This window comes from Ambystoma mexicanum, chromosome 4p, assembly GCF_040938575.1.
Source record: "Ambystoma mexicanum isolate Mex_15411 chromosome 4p, UKY_AmexF1_1, whole genome shotgun sequence".
NCBI lineage: Eukaryota > Metazoa > Chordata > Amphibia > Caudata > Ambystomatidae > Ambystoma > Ambystoma mexicanum.
In genome coordinates, this window is record NC_090927.1 from 36,557,577 (window position 1) to 36,575,607 (window position 18,031).

General features: G+C 45.1%; 1 protein-coding gene across 1 annotated transcript in view; it reads left to right on the forward strand.

Moving 5' to 3' along the window:
- Positions 1 to 18,031, forward strand: part of LOC138452723 (vomeronasal type-2 receptor 26-like) — a 212,416-nt gene that overhangs the window by 134,523 nt on the left and 59,862 nt on the right. Inside the window, exon 5 of the mRNA XM_069605070.1 lies at positions 6,269 to 7,046. Within this exon, the coding sequence (XP_069461171.1) occupies positions 6,269 to 7,046 (778 nt within the window). The remainder of the gene's footprint in view (positions 1 to 6,268; positions 7,047 to 18,031) is intronic.

An 18,031-nucleotide genomic window follows, 5' to 3' on the forward strand; every position in this document is an offset into this window, starting at 1 on the left:
ACATTCCGCAGAGCCAAAAATTTGAAACAAATACTGTGTCCTTCACACTTCATTGAAAATAAGCAAAAGAAAGGCAACAGAAGGCTATGGCAGATAACAAATCTTACAGGGAATTACAAATGTGGCAAATGTTCACTCTGCACGTATTCAGATAACGGAATAACAGAAATCAGGCTACCCAATGGACTGAAACATCGAATTCAAGACTTCAGAAATTGCAATACTAAGTTTGTTGTTTACGCAATCAGATATCTATGTGCAAAATTGTATATAGGAAGTACAATACGCCCCTTAAAAATGAGGATTTGAGACCATCTCAGAACAATAAAAACTTGGATCTAAAATACCCTTTGGGGCAACACTTTGCATCTGTACATCCACAAGAGAAAGTTGAAGGAATCAAATTCATTGGACTAGAAATTGCGAAAATGCCAGCCAGAGGTAGCAGTAGAGAAAAACGATTAAAACAATGTGATGCTAGGTGGATTGTTGTATTACTGGTCTGAATTTTGGTTCAGAAATGGATAATTTTCTATAAATAATTTTATGAAATGCATGACACAAAAATGCACTTGAAGGGGATATCTTTTTATTTAGTGCAATTGTAAGAACACCACAAATAACACATGGTTTTTGTCATAATATGGGCTACAAAAATCTTAAGGGCAAATAATATCAGGAGAATACACACATTTAGCATTAAACAATAATGGTGAAAAATTCAGAGAAAACGGTAGGCACGCTAAAGAAAAAAGTAACATTTTTGATTTGCAATTTAAAAGCACAAAGATAAATAAAGTGGAATTCAACATAAAAATCATAATCATTCCAATAATTGGCCAATGTTACATGTTCGAGCATTTGAATACCAGTATATTAAAACTGTGCCCAGGCCCAATAGCGTCCCAATACAAGATGGCGGAAAAACATGTGATGAGGTCATTAGGCATGTAAAGTAGCGTAAGTGTCTACACATTAGATAATAGCCGCCATCTTTGAGCCAGTCAATGGATTATGTCCATTTGACACACGCAAATCAACACGGGAGACAAATTTAACAAATAGAGGTAAGAACTATCATAAGTAATTAGAAGTATCAAGAACGAATGAATTTTGTGAGCAAATAAAACTTTGATATACAATTTTTATCTATATAGACAAACGAGATGCCAATAACAAAGGCGAGATAAAAAGAATTGTTAGAACAGACAGCAACACCAAAGATAAAAACATAAGGATTGATTTAAAATACAGAAAACAAAAGGTAAGTGTTTTTTTTAATTTTCCTGATATATTGACAATATGTTTTCCACACAAAGAAGGTCCATTACAATCGATTAATTGAGACTTCCTACATTCATGTTCCCTATTTCTTTGATTATAGGCAATGCAAACATAAGTATCCAATAATCGCTCCTGAGGAACCATTACACAAAATAGGGAAACACGTGTAGAGGGATAGTTAGATAAAAACAAATTGTGACAAGTCTGTGAATATTAACAGGAATGTGTGACAAGCCTGTGACTCCAACAGGGAAGAGGGATTGATATATCAAAGGATGAATAGATTGTGAAACTAACCGCAAATGTGAAATTATTCTGTCACAATATCAAAGTGAAAGTACTGGTGGTAATATTGAAAATGAGCAAGAATTGGTGAAAGGAATTGCAAAAGAATCATTGAAAAAAACAGGTCCATGAAAACCGCAGCATAAGTACTACAGAAATCTAAAATAAAACAAGTTTGAAGCGCACCACTACAGGGTACTTGTTATTTATGATCATACATCAAGCAGCCCCAATGTCAACAAGCACTACAATAGTGCAGCATAGCAACGACCAATACTTTGATTGAATAACAAGGGAACTCGCCAATAGTTGCCAAAAGGCGGAAAATCTTCAATCTACTTTTTTGTCTCGGTCGACATTTTCCAGAACGTGTCCTTCTTGACAGTCACTAACACAAACCTTAGTGACCATAATCCTCTCCTGCTATGCTGGAACGCAGAGAAATTGGGAAGCTTGTGCCTGCCCTATCCTCTAGTATTGGGAAAAATAGGGTTTCTTGGAATGATGTTAACATGCAGAAATTGCACTTCATTTTAAATGGCTTTTTTGATTTAGATGAACTCGCGTCTACTCTCCTAGTGGTTCCTTATCAGGACACTCTGAATCAAGTGTATGCATCTATGCCCTGCCCCAGCATAGAACCAAGTTGATCAGGAAACATACCTATGACCCAGAGGTGCAGCATAAAAAGAGGGAACTCAGGGGTGTACTAGGAAGTAACAAGAGCCTGACTGAGCAAGAGCGCAAATCTTTGAAGCTTAAATATTGGCACTGGTTAAAGGTGCATAGGTACATGATGTTAGTGAAAGATGGCACAAAGATCCTAAGCCTACTTGAATCTAGGGATAGAGTTCCTTTTGACGGGTAATAAACACTACCATAAGTCCTCCTCCCCATGTCCTAATTAATCCCCTTGGAGAACAAGGCTAGATCAACCATTTCACAGAGGTTGGTAAAGAAGTCTTGTGTGTTGGCAACCCGCATTTAAAACTGTCAACAGAACCCTGGCACTTAGCCTTTACTGAGGAAGACACTGTTCTAAAAATTATCCGTAGTAAGAACCCTCGAGCTCCAGGGCCGGATGGCCTGTCTAATACGGTTTTGAAACTGGATCCAACGCTATGGGCTTGGACTCTGGGAATCATTTTTAGGGGAATTACTTCATCTGATCTTATGCCAAAAACAGAGTCTATTGTGGTCCCTTTTCGCAAGAAGGGCCCAAGGTTCACCCAAATAACCATAGACTGATTGCCCTTCTTGATATTGCTGCTAAGATCTTTGCTTCCTTGGTGCTGAGAGACCTAACTAATTGGGCATCAAGTGTGGGTAGGCTAGACCTACTTAGGATGGGTTTTTCGAAGGGGGTTAAGAACTAATGCTAATGCCTTCCTTGTGGGATTATTAAAAAAGGAGGCCATGGGGAGGTCAAGACCAGTGTATTCGGATTTCATTGACTTCTCCATTGCATTTGACAATGTGGATAGACACAATGGGCCTCATTACGACCCTGGCGGAATGGGTTTAACCCCGCCGTTAAACCCATTCCACCCTATTACGAGGTTCCCTTGCGGGACCCGCTCGGGACGTCTGGTCAGACCAGACATCCTTTGCAGGTCCCGCGAAGGAACTACTTGCTAACAACGGGCCCGTCATTAACGGGCCCATTGTTAGCATGCTCCCCATTCCCATTGAGCCCTATGGGGAGCGTCCGGATTCGGGTTCCCTGAATGGGGAAATACCAGGCCCTCCAAAGTCGGAATGGCCCGGTAATTCCCCACTCAGGGACCACAGACCCGGACCCGAGTTTGGAGGCAGCCATGGCTACCTCCAAACTCATAATGAGGCCCAATGTATCGAGCAAGCTGTCGCGGTTGGGCCTTCTGGAAAATCAGTTGGGGATGATAGTGGCTCTCCACTCCAATACATCGATTTGGGTTTGGTTCAATGGCCACGGTACGCTGTCTAGGGTAATCGAGACAACCCACGGCCTAAAGCAAGGCTGCGTCTTGACCCATTTGATATTTTAGGCTGTTTATTTCAGACATCAGCAACATTTTGGGGGGGGGATCTACAGCTTTTCACTGCATTTTGCAAATTCCTCTTTCGATGATCTGTTGTTTGCAGACAATCTAACCCTATTTGATTATACTGCAATTGGGCTCCAGCGCCAACTGGATGCGTTGGACGCATATACGAAAGCAAACAAATGGGCGATTAACACGATTAAATGTAAGATTCTTCTTTTGTGGCCAGGCCAACAGCAAAAATATACAAATTTTTGCTGCGGTCTGAACGGGAAATCCCTACAGAGAGGCCCTAATTTTGTGTACCTGAAAATCAGTATTTGAGCTCCAGAATAAAAGCGAGGAATACAATATCATTCTTGAGGATTCTTGGATCTCCAGAGAACTGATTCTGAGTTACCCTGCTAAAGCTAAAAGAAAATTGAAGGAAATTGACTCGGTGCACACAATTGACAAGTTGAGAACGTATAGGCTATACGTAGATATGTTAATTGACGTAAGGCCAGTGGGTGTGCACCCTGCATACTTCAGCAAGCCGCTGAGTACTTCTTTCCATGCCCAGGTAATGAGGATGAGGTTAAACCTACTACCCACCAATGAAATAATGGGAGCCAGAATTTTGATACCCAGGGAACAAAGGATATGTAGGCCCTGCTCTGAGCTGGGCCAAGTGGAAACTCTGCGCAACATTTTGTTACACTGCCAGTTCTTGAAGGCTAGGCGTCTCCACTGCTTTAGTCTCTTGTTGACACACTATGATTACATATCTACTGAAGGAGTATGGCAACTTGTTATGATGTCTTATGGTCGAAACCACTGGTTGGTGGCTGCAATACATTTTTTAAAAGAAGTTTTAAACTTGATATAATGACAATGTTTTAAATGCTTGAATTGATGATTTTATTGCGCCAAATTATGTGCCGGAGGTTTCATTTTATTGTTCTTTTCTTTTTTAAAGGGTTCTTTCTAAATGGTACTTCTCGTCATTTATCATGTTGGGTCATATGTGCCCTACATAAATGTGCATATATACATTCCCTCTCTGTCGCCCCTAGAAACATTTGTGCACAGGCGCATTATAAATGACTTATCATTTAGTAACCTAACCCTCCCTATAACGTAGCAAACTAGCAGCCTGCAATACCAACTCTAATACTACATGTGTTCCATTCTACACAACGACGGCATACACAAAATAGCACCTTGTTCTAGTTTTCTTATTCTGTTTGTCCGCTGTCGCTTGGGAAAAGTGGGCGTGGCTTTGCGCATCACTGGTCTTATCTGCACCATCACACCCCTTTGCTGGTATTGTGTAAGGTAACTTATTGACAATACTCATGAGGTAAAGAAACTCCACCCTCAATTCCAGGCACGACCTTGCATGCTGCCCATCAAACGGGAACCTAGGAAGGCTGTCACAGCAAAGGAAGAATAAAGGAACCCCTTGACAATTGGCAAGTAGGAGTATGGCTTCCTAGATGGAGAGGACAACGGTGGTCAGTCATAATTTCGACAGTAAAAATGTCGACAGTCAAAATTTCGAAAAATAAATGTCGAAAAAAATAATGTCGACAAACAATAATGTCGGCATTTTTTCAATTTTTTTTGAAATTTTCTATTTATTGTATAAATAAATAAATATATATATAACTAAAATGTGTTGAGTATGAGGGGTGAGAGGGTGGTGGGGGGTTGTGGGGGGTGGCAGGGGGTGTTGGGTGAGGGGGGTTGGGGGGGACCCCCTCCATAGTAAATGATACTCTTTTTGTTTATTTATTTATTGAAAAAATAAATAAATAAATATATAATTAGAATGTGTTGAGTATGAGGGGTGAGAGGGTGGTGGGGGGGTGGCAGGGGGGTGTTGGGTGAGGTGTTGATAGTTCTAATTGACATTTTTTTGTCTAAAAAATGACTTTACATTATATGTACAGGATGTCGACATTATTGTTTTCTACATTTTTTTCGACATTGTTTGTCGACATTTTTTTTTCGACATTATGACTATAAACCGTCATTGGCATGTTCATAGAAATCCTTTAGCTCAGTGCAATTTCTTCTAATTCTGAGGTTTTTTCCGAAGGGCAAATTTTCGCTGATATGTTTAGGGTGATCACTTTTGAAGTGCAAAAGTGTGTTCCTGTCGCTTGGTTTGCGAAACAGGTTGCATTTCAAAGAACCATTGGCTATTTGGATTTTGAGGTCCAGAACGTGTATGTGTAATCGGCATTGAGCCTGGTGTAATTACCGCCGGATTGCGAGTGCTGGTAAATGATGTTAATCCCGTTCCATGGAGTCCCCTAGGCCTTCATGGGGGGTGGGGATCTGTATGTATTAGCAGTACAGGTAATACCGCTGCTGGCAAGGTGCCTGCATTACCGCCTGCTCTGAGCTAGAGATAAGTCGGGTGCCCCACTGGCAAGCTTGTACTTTTCTGGAGATTATAAAATCCTTTGGAAATGTTCATGTAGGTTGTTGAGCAGTTGCTGAAATTAAATCAGACACATTTCACAAATCGCTGGTTGCACAAGAAGTGTATTATTATAGTTTAACCCCCAAGACAGCAGTGCACAGTGATGACCACATGTGGACAGGAATATTGCTCTGTGTGCAGATTAAAGGGGAATCAATCACGGCCTTGCACACTAATGATAGCCATCTTTGCCTACCCACAGATCAGTGCCGCGTCACAGGACGACCTCCTGGGGGATACAGTCCAGTTTCCCGCTTCCTACCGCACTGTGACGAGTGAAGCCTCCCTCCAACTTGCCATCGGCAGGCTCCTGAAACACTTTGGATGGACCTGGGTGGGGATCATGGCCTTTGAGACAGAAAACAGCGTGAAAATCATGAAGAACCTTAAAGAAGCGATTGAGCGACACAGAGGATGTGTCGAGTTCCTCTTCTCGCTGCCCTCACACTATGACCTCTGGCAAAGCACGTTTGAAGTCCTGGGGGTCATAAGGCGGAGCACGGCAAATGTGATCGTGTTTTATGGAAGCCAGCAGGATCATGCTGTCCTTCAGAGGATTTTGCCGGCGGTACAGAACTCAGTACGAGGCAAGGTTTGGATACTCACAGAAGAGCTGGAGTTGGACTTAATGACTGGACTCAGCGCACTACCTCTCAATGGCAGTTTGTCGATTGTAAACCACAAAATGGAGATTCCAGGCCTCAAAGACTTCTTCTCAGAGCTGCATCCTTCAAAGTATCCAAACGATGAGTTCCTTCGAGACATCTGGTTTTTAACATTCCACTGCGATTGGAAAATAGCGCTCTGGTGGGCCGCCTGCAGGAAGAACATCTCTCTGGCTAGCCATGAAGATCGCTTTAGTCTCAGAGTAGCATCGCAATGTTATCCTATATACAACGCAGTCTACGCCCTGGCGCACGCCTTGCATGGAGCCATTTCCTTCACTTGCAGAAGCAAAGCTCTAGCCAGACAATTCCAGTGTCCAGATGTTCAAAAGCTCCAGGTAAGACACACTGTACAGGACCCCGAGTAGCATGGTTGGAAAGGCCAGGCCAGTAAGCTCCAGGTAAGATACACTGTACAGGACCCTGAGTAGCATGGTTGGGACCCGGAGTAGCATGGTTGGGAAGGCCAGGCCAGTAAGCTCCAGGTAAGATACACTGTACAGGACCCTGAGTAGCATGGTTGGGACCCTGATTAGCATGGTTGGGAAGGCCAGGCCAGTAAACTCCAGGTAGGATACACTGTATAGGACCCTGTGTAGCATGGTTAGGAAGGCCAGGCCAGTAAGCTCCAGGTAAGATACACTGTACAGGACCCTGAGTAGCATGGTTGGGACCCGGAGTAGCATGGTTGGGAAGGCCAGGTCAGTAAGCGCCAGGTCAGGTACACTGTACAGGACCCCGAGTAGCATGGTTGGGAAGGCCAGGCCAGTAAGCTCCAAGTAAGATACACTCTACAGGACCCTGAGTAGCATGGTTGGGACCCTGAGTAGCATGGCTGGGAAGGCCAGGCCAGTAGGCTCCAGGTAAGGTACACTGTACAGGACCCTGAGTAGCATGGTTGGGAAGGCCAGGCCAGTAAGCTCCGAGTAAGATACACTGTACAGGACCCTGAGTAGCATGGTTGGGACCCTGAGTAGGATGGTTGGGAAGTAAGATACACTGTTCAGGACCCTGAGTAGCATGGTTGGGAAGGCCAGGCCAGTAAGCTCCAGGTAAGGTACACTGTACAGGACCCCGAGTAGCATGGTTGGGAAGGCCAGGTCAGTAAGATCCAGGTAGGATACACTGTACAGGACCCTGAGTAGCATGGTTGGGACCCCGAGTAGAATGGTTGGGAAGGCCAGGCCATTAAGCTCCAGGTAAGAAACACTGTACAGGAGCCTGAGTAGCATGGTTGGGAAGGCCAGGCCAGTAAGCTCCCAGTAACGTACACTGTACAGGACCCCGAGTAGCGTGGTGGGGAAGGCCAGGCCAGTAAGCTCCAGGTAAAATACACTGTACAGGACCCGGAGTAGCATGTTTGGGAAGGCCAGGCCAATAACACAAGTTAGCTCAATTAGTCAACTCCTGTAGAAAGAAACAGTCCAGGTTTTAGTTGTTTAGCAACAATGGTTCATGATCTGGTCTGCATTATTTTTAAAATCTTTCTTGTTTATTTATTTATTTATTTATTTATTTGAATTCTTGTAAAATGCACCTAATCGCCCAAAGGCCTCAAGGCACACAGTGACTTGTTCGCAGAACGAAATCCTTATTTTGATAAATGCTTTGCCAGGATTTTATGATGAAATCCCACTCTTTGGAAATGGCTCTTCTGGTGTCTTAATGAATGAAGTGGGCCTGAATGTTAATGCCACCTGCTCATGGACTAAATGCCCTGTGACCTTTGGCAACACATGTGCCCTGCACTGCTATACATGCTGTTTAGTGTTGAGATTGCCTTCTTAATTTGCCCCCGTAGTGTAGACGAAGAATTCTACCCTACAATGTAACCCTGTGTCTGGATACAAGTAAACCAGCACCAGGGATTAATTGTTTGGAAGAATGGACCCAAAAAACACGTGGCAGTAGTGTCGCACCCTGTCGGGTGCGACAGAATGCCAGTTGACACAATTAATGCTTTTTATGCCGACTTCACAAGGACCAGAAAACAGCTGTTACAATACATAAGAAACAAGAATCCTTAATACTCACAACGTGAAACGAAAAGCAGAAACAACAAGAAGGACAGACACTCTTACCATGGGATTGACAGCAAGTATTCCAGAAACAACCAATGCTCCAGTAAGACCGCCAGGTACAGGGGGGTAGGGCTATTCCCGCCGGCGCGCGTATGCCTAAGGGTAGGAAATACAATACCCGATGAGACGAGGACGCTCCGACCTCAGCCCCTGAAGGTACCACGGCAGTCTCTAGTCCGTACCGGGGAAGAGGAGAGGAGTGGTGTACTAGCAGTCTGGTTGAGGAGCAATAGTCACGTGGATCCCAAGAAACAGGAGGCAATCCTATGCAGTCCACGATGATGAGTAATAGCAATCCATAAGGCAGTCCGGGTCGATAATTGAAGGAATTTCACAGGACAAAACATGAGGCAAAGCAATCCAAGAGGAATTCCGATTCGGCAACGGGAGGTATTGATGATCAAAAGCATGAGGCAAATGGCAGTTCCTGGGTGCGGTCCGGTTTGCCAACAAGAAGCAGCAGGGCGGAACGGGAATAGTTCCGGGTGTAGGCTGGAAGGATGGAAGGAGCAGGAAGACAACAGGTAAGGGGAATAGCATAGATAGGAGGAGGGAGAACAATGAAGATTCCAATCACGGAGGCCGTAACTTCGAAGAACCTACGAGTGCGAGGTTGAAGCAAGGGCAAAAGTAGCGAGGCAGAGACAGGAAGGCAAGAATCCAAAATAGCAGGCAAAACAAGGAATATCTCAGGATACGTAGCAGACTCCAAATTCAAAATCAGAAGCAACAAGTTTGCTGCCAGCTAGAGTTTATCTAGATGCGGTCACATGACCTAAAGGTGCGGCTGACGTGGTGCGGGTCGACGTGCCTGCCCTAATCTCCATGGCAACCGCCAACGCAACAACATGGAGGGACGAGGTTTTACCAACCTCTTGTGGCCTTGAAGTAACCCTCTTTTACGAGGAATCCGAAGGGATCGTGAGCGCTGACATCATGTAGAGTGTTCCTGTTGTGTCTGAGACGATGGGAGGGAGCCGGCTTAATTCGACTCCTGTTGATCCCGGACCGATTCCAGACATTTAGAGAGTTTGCAATGAAGGCAGGTGCAGTGGCATCATTTCTAAAACCCTTCTCCCTTGAACCTTGTGGCTCCAGCCCAATTATAGGACGGGGCTTAGTGGGGGCTATCCACCACAAGCCTAGGGACATTTACCCTCTTCATTCCGGCAGAGACCAGAATGATCGTCACATATCAAGGACAACATTAGCAGTCTCCGGCTAGGGTACTTGTATTCTTGAATAGCTATTTGTAGAGCGGCAGACACTGATATGCTAGGATAGGTTATTTATAACGTGCTTAAAACCCAGGGGTTTGAAAGTGTGGACCCGGGGTCCGAACTTGTGTTGCTCCGTGTCGTCTTGCTTCCAAGGAGAGCACGTTGTCCCTGAGCTATCCTCCCGAGACTGCACATTTCTCTGCTTCCAACATACCCTGACTTTTAGAAAGGATCTTGGTGACTGAAATGTGTGACACTTGGCAAGTTCTTTAGAATGTCCATATTATGTAGCTGCCATTTTCATTTGGACCGACAGAGCGTTTTCAAATTGTTTACGTCTTCAAATGTGTATTGGTAGCAGGAAGTTCCAGTATAGTGCCTTTATTCCTTAGCAGCAACACCTGCCAAATTCTGCATTGTGACTGTTAAGGACAATCAAATCCCTAAGAACAGTGTTTCAGACATACACAGGAAAACAGTTACAAACCAAACCTAACAGAATCACACGTACATCCTGTGCTGCAAAGGTTATAGTTCAGGTTAGAGCTGGTACATATTTAGAAGTCTTGCCTGGTGAGTCACAAGGAAATCACAAGCTGTTTTGGGAACAGACAAAGGTAAACAAAACATTTCTGCAGATGTACGTGCTCTTTGCAATGGCTTGTCTAAACACAAGCAAGGACTCTAGGGCCGAGTGAAGAAGAGTTCCATTTGCTTAACAAGGTAACACGCTGCAGTCAGCTGAGCATAGAGCGAGATGCTGTAACGTGGTTAACGTTTAGATTGTGGGCTGCGGAGGGAGCGGGGAAGTAATACTTTGTTCAAACATTCAGATGACATATGATTAAATGTTCATTCATATGCACATGCATGGGGACATAGATATACCTGTATTTCATTCATGCAATGTTCTTTACTTGTGCAAACCTAATCAGGGTAGGCCAACTTATGTGTTATTAGATCTGCATAGGTAGGAGAGATTTTGTGGCACAAACCATGTCTGGAAAATACTTTAAATACTGGAGTTTTGAGCTCGGTTGTCATCTTTACGAGGGTGACTGATGTCTCGGCCGTTGTGATTAAATGTGTGCTTTGTGATGAATCTGGCAATGTCACCACTATCTCCCTTGGGAGAGCCTGGGAGGGTCTCTCCGCATATGGCCATTGAAGGGCAGCTGCTCCCTGATCCCGACTCTGGGAGGACCATGTGGAGGAAGAGAATCCTACTGAGAGTAGAGTGCACTCGCCTGATGGAAAGCAGTACTCTCACCAACCAAGGGATTCAAAACCACCTTCTTATGACCCTAAGAACAACCCCTTCCCTAATACTCTCATAAGTTCTACTCTTGTTAAGAATCACCTAAAAAGGACTTGACCGAGGAAGAATAAGAGCCGCCTCAATGAAGATCACTTTCCCAGTACTGTGACGAGGGCGAGGAGTGAAGGAGCAATGATAATCACTCCACATTAGAATGATAATGATGTATTATTTATATAGCGCCTTAATCCAAAGCGCTTTACAGAGCACATATTTACATACAATATCACCCAACCGAAATTGGTACTCATTTATCGAGCTCGGAAGGATGAAAGGCTGAGTTGGCCTTGCCGGGATTCGAACCTGCGACCTGCGGATCACACTCAGATCACAGCAGCGAGCGCTCAACCCACTGTCAGTGGTCTAGTCTTTCCGCCAACAACTGAGACGATGTTATGACCACTGGGACCTGGTCTCACCACACACTTTTCACACACTGAGGACCTATTGGGTGTGGGAAAAGAATGGCTGGACTGCCCTATGGCACGCCTGGCATTCATCATGCCATCCAGTTAGCATTTAGTTCCCCCAACATGGCTGGCAGCCTGGCCAGCACGTTCTGATTGATGTACTCTAGTACGCGTGGGTGGGCTCCTATATAAGCCACACCCACATGCGATCCTGTGCTTCGCGCTAATCCTGCTTTCAGCAGCATAACGCTTACCGCATTCCTCCGGCCCGTGCCTGCACCAGAAGTAGAAAAGAGACAAGGTTAGTGAAAGGATCCTTCAGAACCCCACCACCCCCCAAAAGCCCTGAATCACTTACCAACAGTTCTGCTCCTTCTTGCATGGGGCCTCAGCCTTCAGTGGAGTCCTAAGCTCCGGTGCTCTGCCGTTACCTGTCGGCTTCACAGCTTCTTCACCATCTGCCAGCGCTGCAGAATTCTCCTCAACCACCAGCTCTGCAGCTTCCTCCCTGGTCCGGCTCAGCTCCTGCAGGAAAGGCAAAACAAAAGACCATTAACGCACGCAGAGCACCGTGGAAAGCTTCAGGCAACACGCGAATCAAAAGGACACTTCAAGCACAGGCAGCATGTGCATAGAGCAGCAGGATAATAACATTGACAGCACCGGGCAGCAGCACATGCATAGAAAAAGAAATGGGTTAGCGACTGAATTCAACAGCATTCACGTTTTAAAAGAAAATGTTGAAAGGAACATTGAATCTCAGGGAATACTGAATCCATATACACAAGCCACAGTGAAGCAACTGGAAGAGAGGCACACGACACTATACAAGAGCCCTGCAACGAAGAGCCGGATGGAGAGCTCCTTATTTTTAAACAAAAGGTGATCAGCCCCCCTAGGGGAAAAAGGGAGTCAGGGGCAAGGGGGGGGGTGGGTTCCCACTGGTCGCATACATTTCTAATATGCTGCCCTTGTCTTGGGCCAGGTCTGGCAAATTCATACTCCAGCACGCAGGGTGGGGGCTGTCCAGCAGAGCGAGACCTGAAACACTGGAAGTTTCCAACGCACCTGCAAGGTACAAGGTAAGCGTTACAGACAAGGAAGAGGCGAGGAGCAAGGATGATCACTCCCCATGAGAACCGCTGTCAGCAGTCTAGTCCTTCCCCAAATCTTATTGGCTAAAGCCAGTATAAAAGAAAGGAAAGACTCTGGAAGTGTGAGAGAGGCCTTCCCTGCAGGACTCCTGTGTTGCAAAGAGAAGGGCCCTGGACTACTGTGCCAGAAGAAGGAAGGGAGAATCATTGCACCCCAACTGTCCGTACCTGCTGGGCCTAGAGACCCAAGCTACTCCTCACTGATGATGCCCAACAAGGTTGAAACATGTCAGGGGATGCTTGTGGTCTCGTGCAGAAGGGATGTGAACTAGCAGTTCGGGCTGGACGACCCCTTTGGAGGTGGGAACAAGCATGATTTGCATATGGTCTTTTCTCTTTTGTAATGGCTTCGCGAAGAACGATGGTCTGGAGGGTTGCCCAGGGCAATGCCAGAGGTTAGGATTTACTCTAAACCGTCAAGCCATCACCACTTTTGTTTTGCAGTTTTCATTTTGGACATTATGACACCGACAGATCCTTAGTTGTGGGTTGCGGTAGGGAGGTTCCTCTTAGAGCAAGGTCAGAGAGGCATCCCCCCCCCCCCATCTCCTTTTGTTTTCAATAAAAGTTTTTAACCACAAACATGGCAAATGTGCTCCGACTTTCTTTCCTGACTCCTCACAGCTTCTGAGATCTCATGTCCGTCTCTTATCGCTGTGTCGAGATTGGGTTAGCAAGATGCACACAGGCTGACCCTCTTTAGAATGCTTTTCTCAAATATCTGCTTGTCCATTTCTTTGACTCGGAATTCTCTTACTGAGATCAGTTTTGGTATGTTTTAAAGTAGATATCCCTTGCAAACAGAGTTGATTTTCATTGGGACTTGTAGTGTTCTGACTCTACTTTCACTGTTTATGCCAGAATCAGGACCAGGCAGCTTCCTCCTTTACATGTTGGTCCAAAGAAAATGACGTAACTTACCCCTACCTATCCTGATGACTAGAACTACAACACAGAGGGGAGATGATGCCAGTGAGAGTGATCAGAAAACATCCCAGGGCTGTGTAGGACAAGTGTTACATTGGGGAGATGATTGCAAATGCAACGGACGACCCTGCAACAACCAGCAAGAGATGTAAGCCTGCCGCATCCTACAACCGGCTGCTAACATTAATGTACTGCACCCTGGCCATGCTACAAGAAGTGTGCATGTGGAACTTCCTGGCCATGATGAAAAGGGTTGTACCCAGCATTTACACAACAACAGCTATTGCAGAACGCATGCACAAGGTGCTGGTGCTGTTTTGTTGGTTTTAATAAATCACCCACCTACCATACAAAAAAGGGTACAGCGTCACAGGGCACAATCTAACAGACACAAAGTCTACAGGTTAGGCAGGAAAGTGCCGAAACAATGCTGACTATGGTAAGAGTATAAATGACCAAACCCATGCAGGTGCAGCCCAGCAGGCAGCTGAGCCACATGAGGCTATAAATGCCATCCAAAACACCACACTGTCATTATATTCCTGATGCCCCTGAGAGCTATGCATTGCTATGGTAAGATATGCCACAATGTTACTACTGTCAGGAAAAAATACAAATGCATGCATTAAGAATGTTGATGAGAAACAGAATTGTATTTAGACTTAATGAAATTGCTGCTAAAATGATACTAACATACAAGTATACATGTATAATAAAGTATGAGGAGTTGTTTTAGCCCACCACTTAAATATGTTTAAATGTTTATTTGTTTATTTTATTTCTATTTTGAATTTTTAAAGCGCCTAAACCCAGGGGCATCAAGGCGCTGTAACCAGTTACACAGTGCAAAGACTTGAAGAAAAAAGAAATTCCGAGCAAGATAAGTGTAGCATAATTAGTCACATACCCATAGTTCATGATTTGCTTCATCAGAGGGGTCAGCATTTTAGGCAAAGAGCCAAGTTTCTAGGGCATTTCTAAATGCCTGGTGGGATTCCTCTGCTCTTAGCGAGGGAGGAAGTTGGTTCCACTGTTTCACAGCTACTGTAGAGAAGCTGGCTGCCCTTCCTCTGGCACTTTTGAATTTCGGTGGTGTGATGCAGTGCGCGCGAACTGGCCTTACTGGTCTGAAAGTGGAGGCCCTTACCATTATCTGCATGAGGTACTCGGGCACTGTATTTGAGAGGCATTTACGAGTAATCGTGAGGATTTTGATGATAGCCCTTTCCTGGATGGGTTACCCCTATCATGCTGCTGAGATGGGATCTCTTCTCGACATATTGAGTGCAGAACGTAGGGCATTGGTTTGTTTGCAGTACCTGTATTTTGTTGATGTTCTGCTTAGATGTGACTGCAAAAAGGGTGTTGCAGCAATCAACTCTTGCTCCAATAGCAGCTCGGGCGATGGTGAGGCTTCTTGTAGGCGTAAGAACTTGTCTGGCAGCATTAAGGAGTTTAGAGGTGAAGGCTGCTGACGAGGTGATCGCATTGACTCCAAGAGTATTCACAGAAGCGGAGCCTGGGATCTGAATGCCATCAATCAGGAAGGATGAGTATTGGAGACTAAGCCTCTTTAGAATTGCTGGTGACCCCACTAACAGTATCTTCGTTTTATTGTCTTTCAGACAAAGATGGTTCCTAGCCATCCAAGCCTGGATTGTCAAGTACATTTTGTTGATAGTGCGTGTGTCCTCTTCATAAGTCCCAGATGGGGGAGGAAAATGTGGGTTTCCTCAGTTGGTGTAAGCAATGCCGATAGCGTCCAAGAGATCAAAGAAGGGTTTGGTGAATATATTATAAAGGGTGGGGGAGACACAGGATCCTTGCAGGGGAATGAGAGCGGGGCGGGGCTGGTTGATCCCAAGAAGACTCATGGAGGAATCAGGCAACCCAGGTCATTGCTTCTTGGGAGAAGTTAGCGGCGGCTGTGAGGTGGTGGCACAGAATGTTATGATCCACCAGGTCAAAGGTGGCCGATAGGTCCAGGAGTAGGAGAAGGTCTGTCTTTCCTTCATCCCTAAAATTGTCCATTTGTTTTTTTATATCTAGCAATGCCGATTCTGTACTATGTCCTGGATGTAAGCTAGATTGGCACTTTCCTAGGATGTGGTTGGATTCCAGGAAGGGGCTGAATTTGGCTGTATGCGGCCCTCTCCGGGATCTTTAGTAGGAACAGAACTGTGGTAATCGGGCAGTAATTGTTAGGTTCTGAGGGGTCAATGGAGGTGTCTTTAAATGATAGGAGGACTCAAGGTTCTTTGAAACTTAATTGTATTAGTTATTTGCAGCTGTGAAATTCTCATATGGACACGATACTGACATCCAGGAACTGAACAGGTTTGGCACAGCAGGATCTACCTTAGTGCTAGTTGAATAAGACTTAAACCTCCTTGATGAGTTCACGGTAATATTCCATATGCTGCAATGAAATTAATGGACTGAAAAAGGCATGAAGAGATCTTGTTTTGGGAGGCACGGACCCAACGTCTGGGATTCTACAGGGACCTGTATATCTCTGCGTGCCTTGTTGTATGTGTTAATCTGCAATGCTGCTATTAAAGATTTGAAAAACTAACTTCTCATTATATTGAGTCTTACAATTATTGTCCATGCCAATTTATTGCCATCTGGCATCAGATTTATTGGCTGACAGGTGCTCCAGGAGAGTCAGAGGCGTTCCTTTAGGCAATGTCGTCGATCTCACCAGAGAAGGTAAGGTGCTTTTGTCGTAATGGGGATCTCATTGAAGGGAACCTCCATAGGCTGTGGAGCCTTTGATCATCTGATGAATAAGACATTTAATTTAGTCGGTTAGTTTGGTACATTTTTAGGATTGTGAAGGATTGTGAACAGCCATCCACCTGTAATGAAAACTTAGGGGGAAGATAGGGTACGCATTTAAACTTCACCGACCCATTGTACACCCATTCATTTACCGCTTATGGTGTTTGAATAGAGCTTAATTTTCTTTTACCAAACTGACTTGGCCTAGCCATGGCTGGCATAAAGCTGGCTTGGCCAGACCTGCCAATTGACCCTATATTATTTTTCTTTGGTTCCTTCATTTTGTGCGTTTTTTTAGCTGTTAATGTTAAAGGACATTTGTACCGCACACTATCACCACCGGAGTGATCCCCTGGCGCTATGGCGGCTCTGAAAGAGGAGGGGCGGTTGAGTTAGTGGAAGGAAGCAGGAAAAGTGCAAGAGAGCAGTGATGTGCTGTTGGCGGCCTCAGCCCGGTGGGTCTGTTGGCTGGTCCTGGGGTGTTTGCGGCCGGTAGTCGTTGTGTACTGTTGTGCAAGACTATGTGTGTTTTTGTTTTGTTGTTGCAATGTAGTGAAGTTTGTGCGGTCTGTTGTGCTGTAGGTTTTGGTTGTGTTTAGTTTGGAGTTTGAGAGGTATATGCAGAAAGGGAAATTGTTAGTAGGGTTGGTTAGTTTGCATCTCTATCCTGAATTGAGGCGCTCGGCTTTCGTAGTCTCCCCTGATGCAGTTCTGTCCTGATCTGGGTGCGGCTAGCATACAAGGTTCCTTACTCTTCTGGCCCCCACCTCTAACAAGCTCTCTCATAGCATAGTTCCCCTTATCCTCCCTTCGTACTCCTGTGGCCAGTGCACCTGCCAATGTCAACCTCTCAGGTAGTGTGCTGATTGCCAATATCTCGACAATTCCACACCACTGTGGTACCTGGCGGTAACTAAGGGGCGGGTGAAAGTGTTGGTGGGATTGTCTGGGGTAGTTGACTCAGTCTCTGTGCGTGTCGCCTGTGTTCCAGTATATCCGGCGTCACTCGTCCAGGTGCCGTGGGAGTTACCCTCTCGGGTCGGGGAGGTCCGTGTCCCTTCCGGTTTAGTCAACCTTTTTCCGGTTTTGGTTTCCAGATTTAGTCTGTGGTGTCAAAGAGCCAGGTTTTTAGTGATTTCCTGAATTTTAGGTGATCTTCAATGTTTCTTATTTCTTTTGGGATGTTGTTCCAGGTTTTTGTGGCTAAGTGGTAGAAGGAGGTGCCCCCACGTTTTTTCTTAAGGTATGGTTTGAGTTCTAGGCGGTTTTCGTTGCTTGATCGGAGGAGTATCGTTGGTTTGTAGACTGTTATTTTCTTTTTTAGGAATTCTGCTCCTTCTCCGCTGATTGCCCTGTGCGTTATGCACATTGTTTTGAAGGTGATGCAATGTTTTACTGGGAGCCAG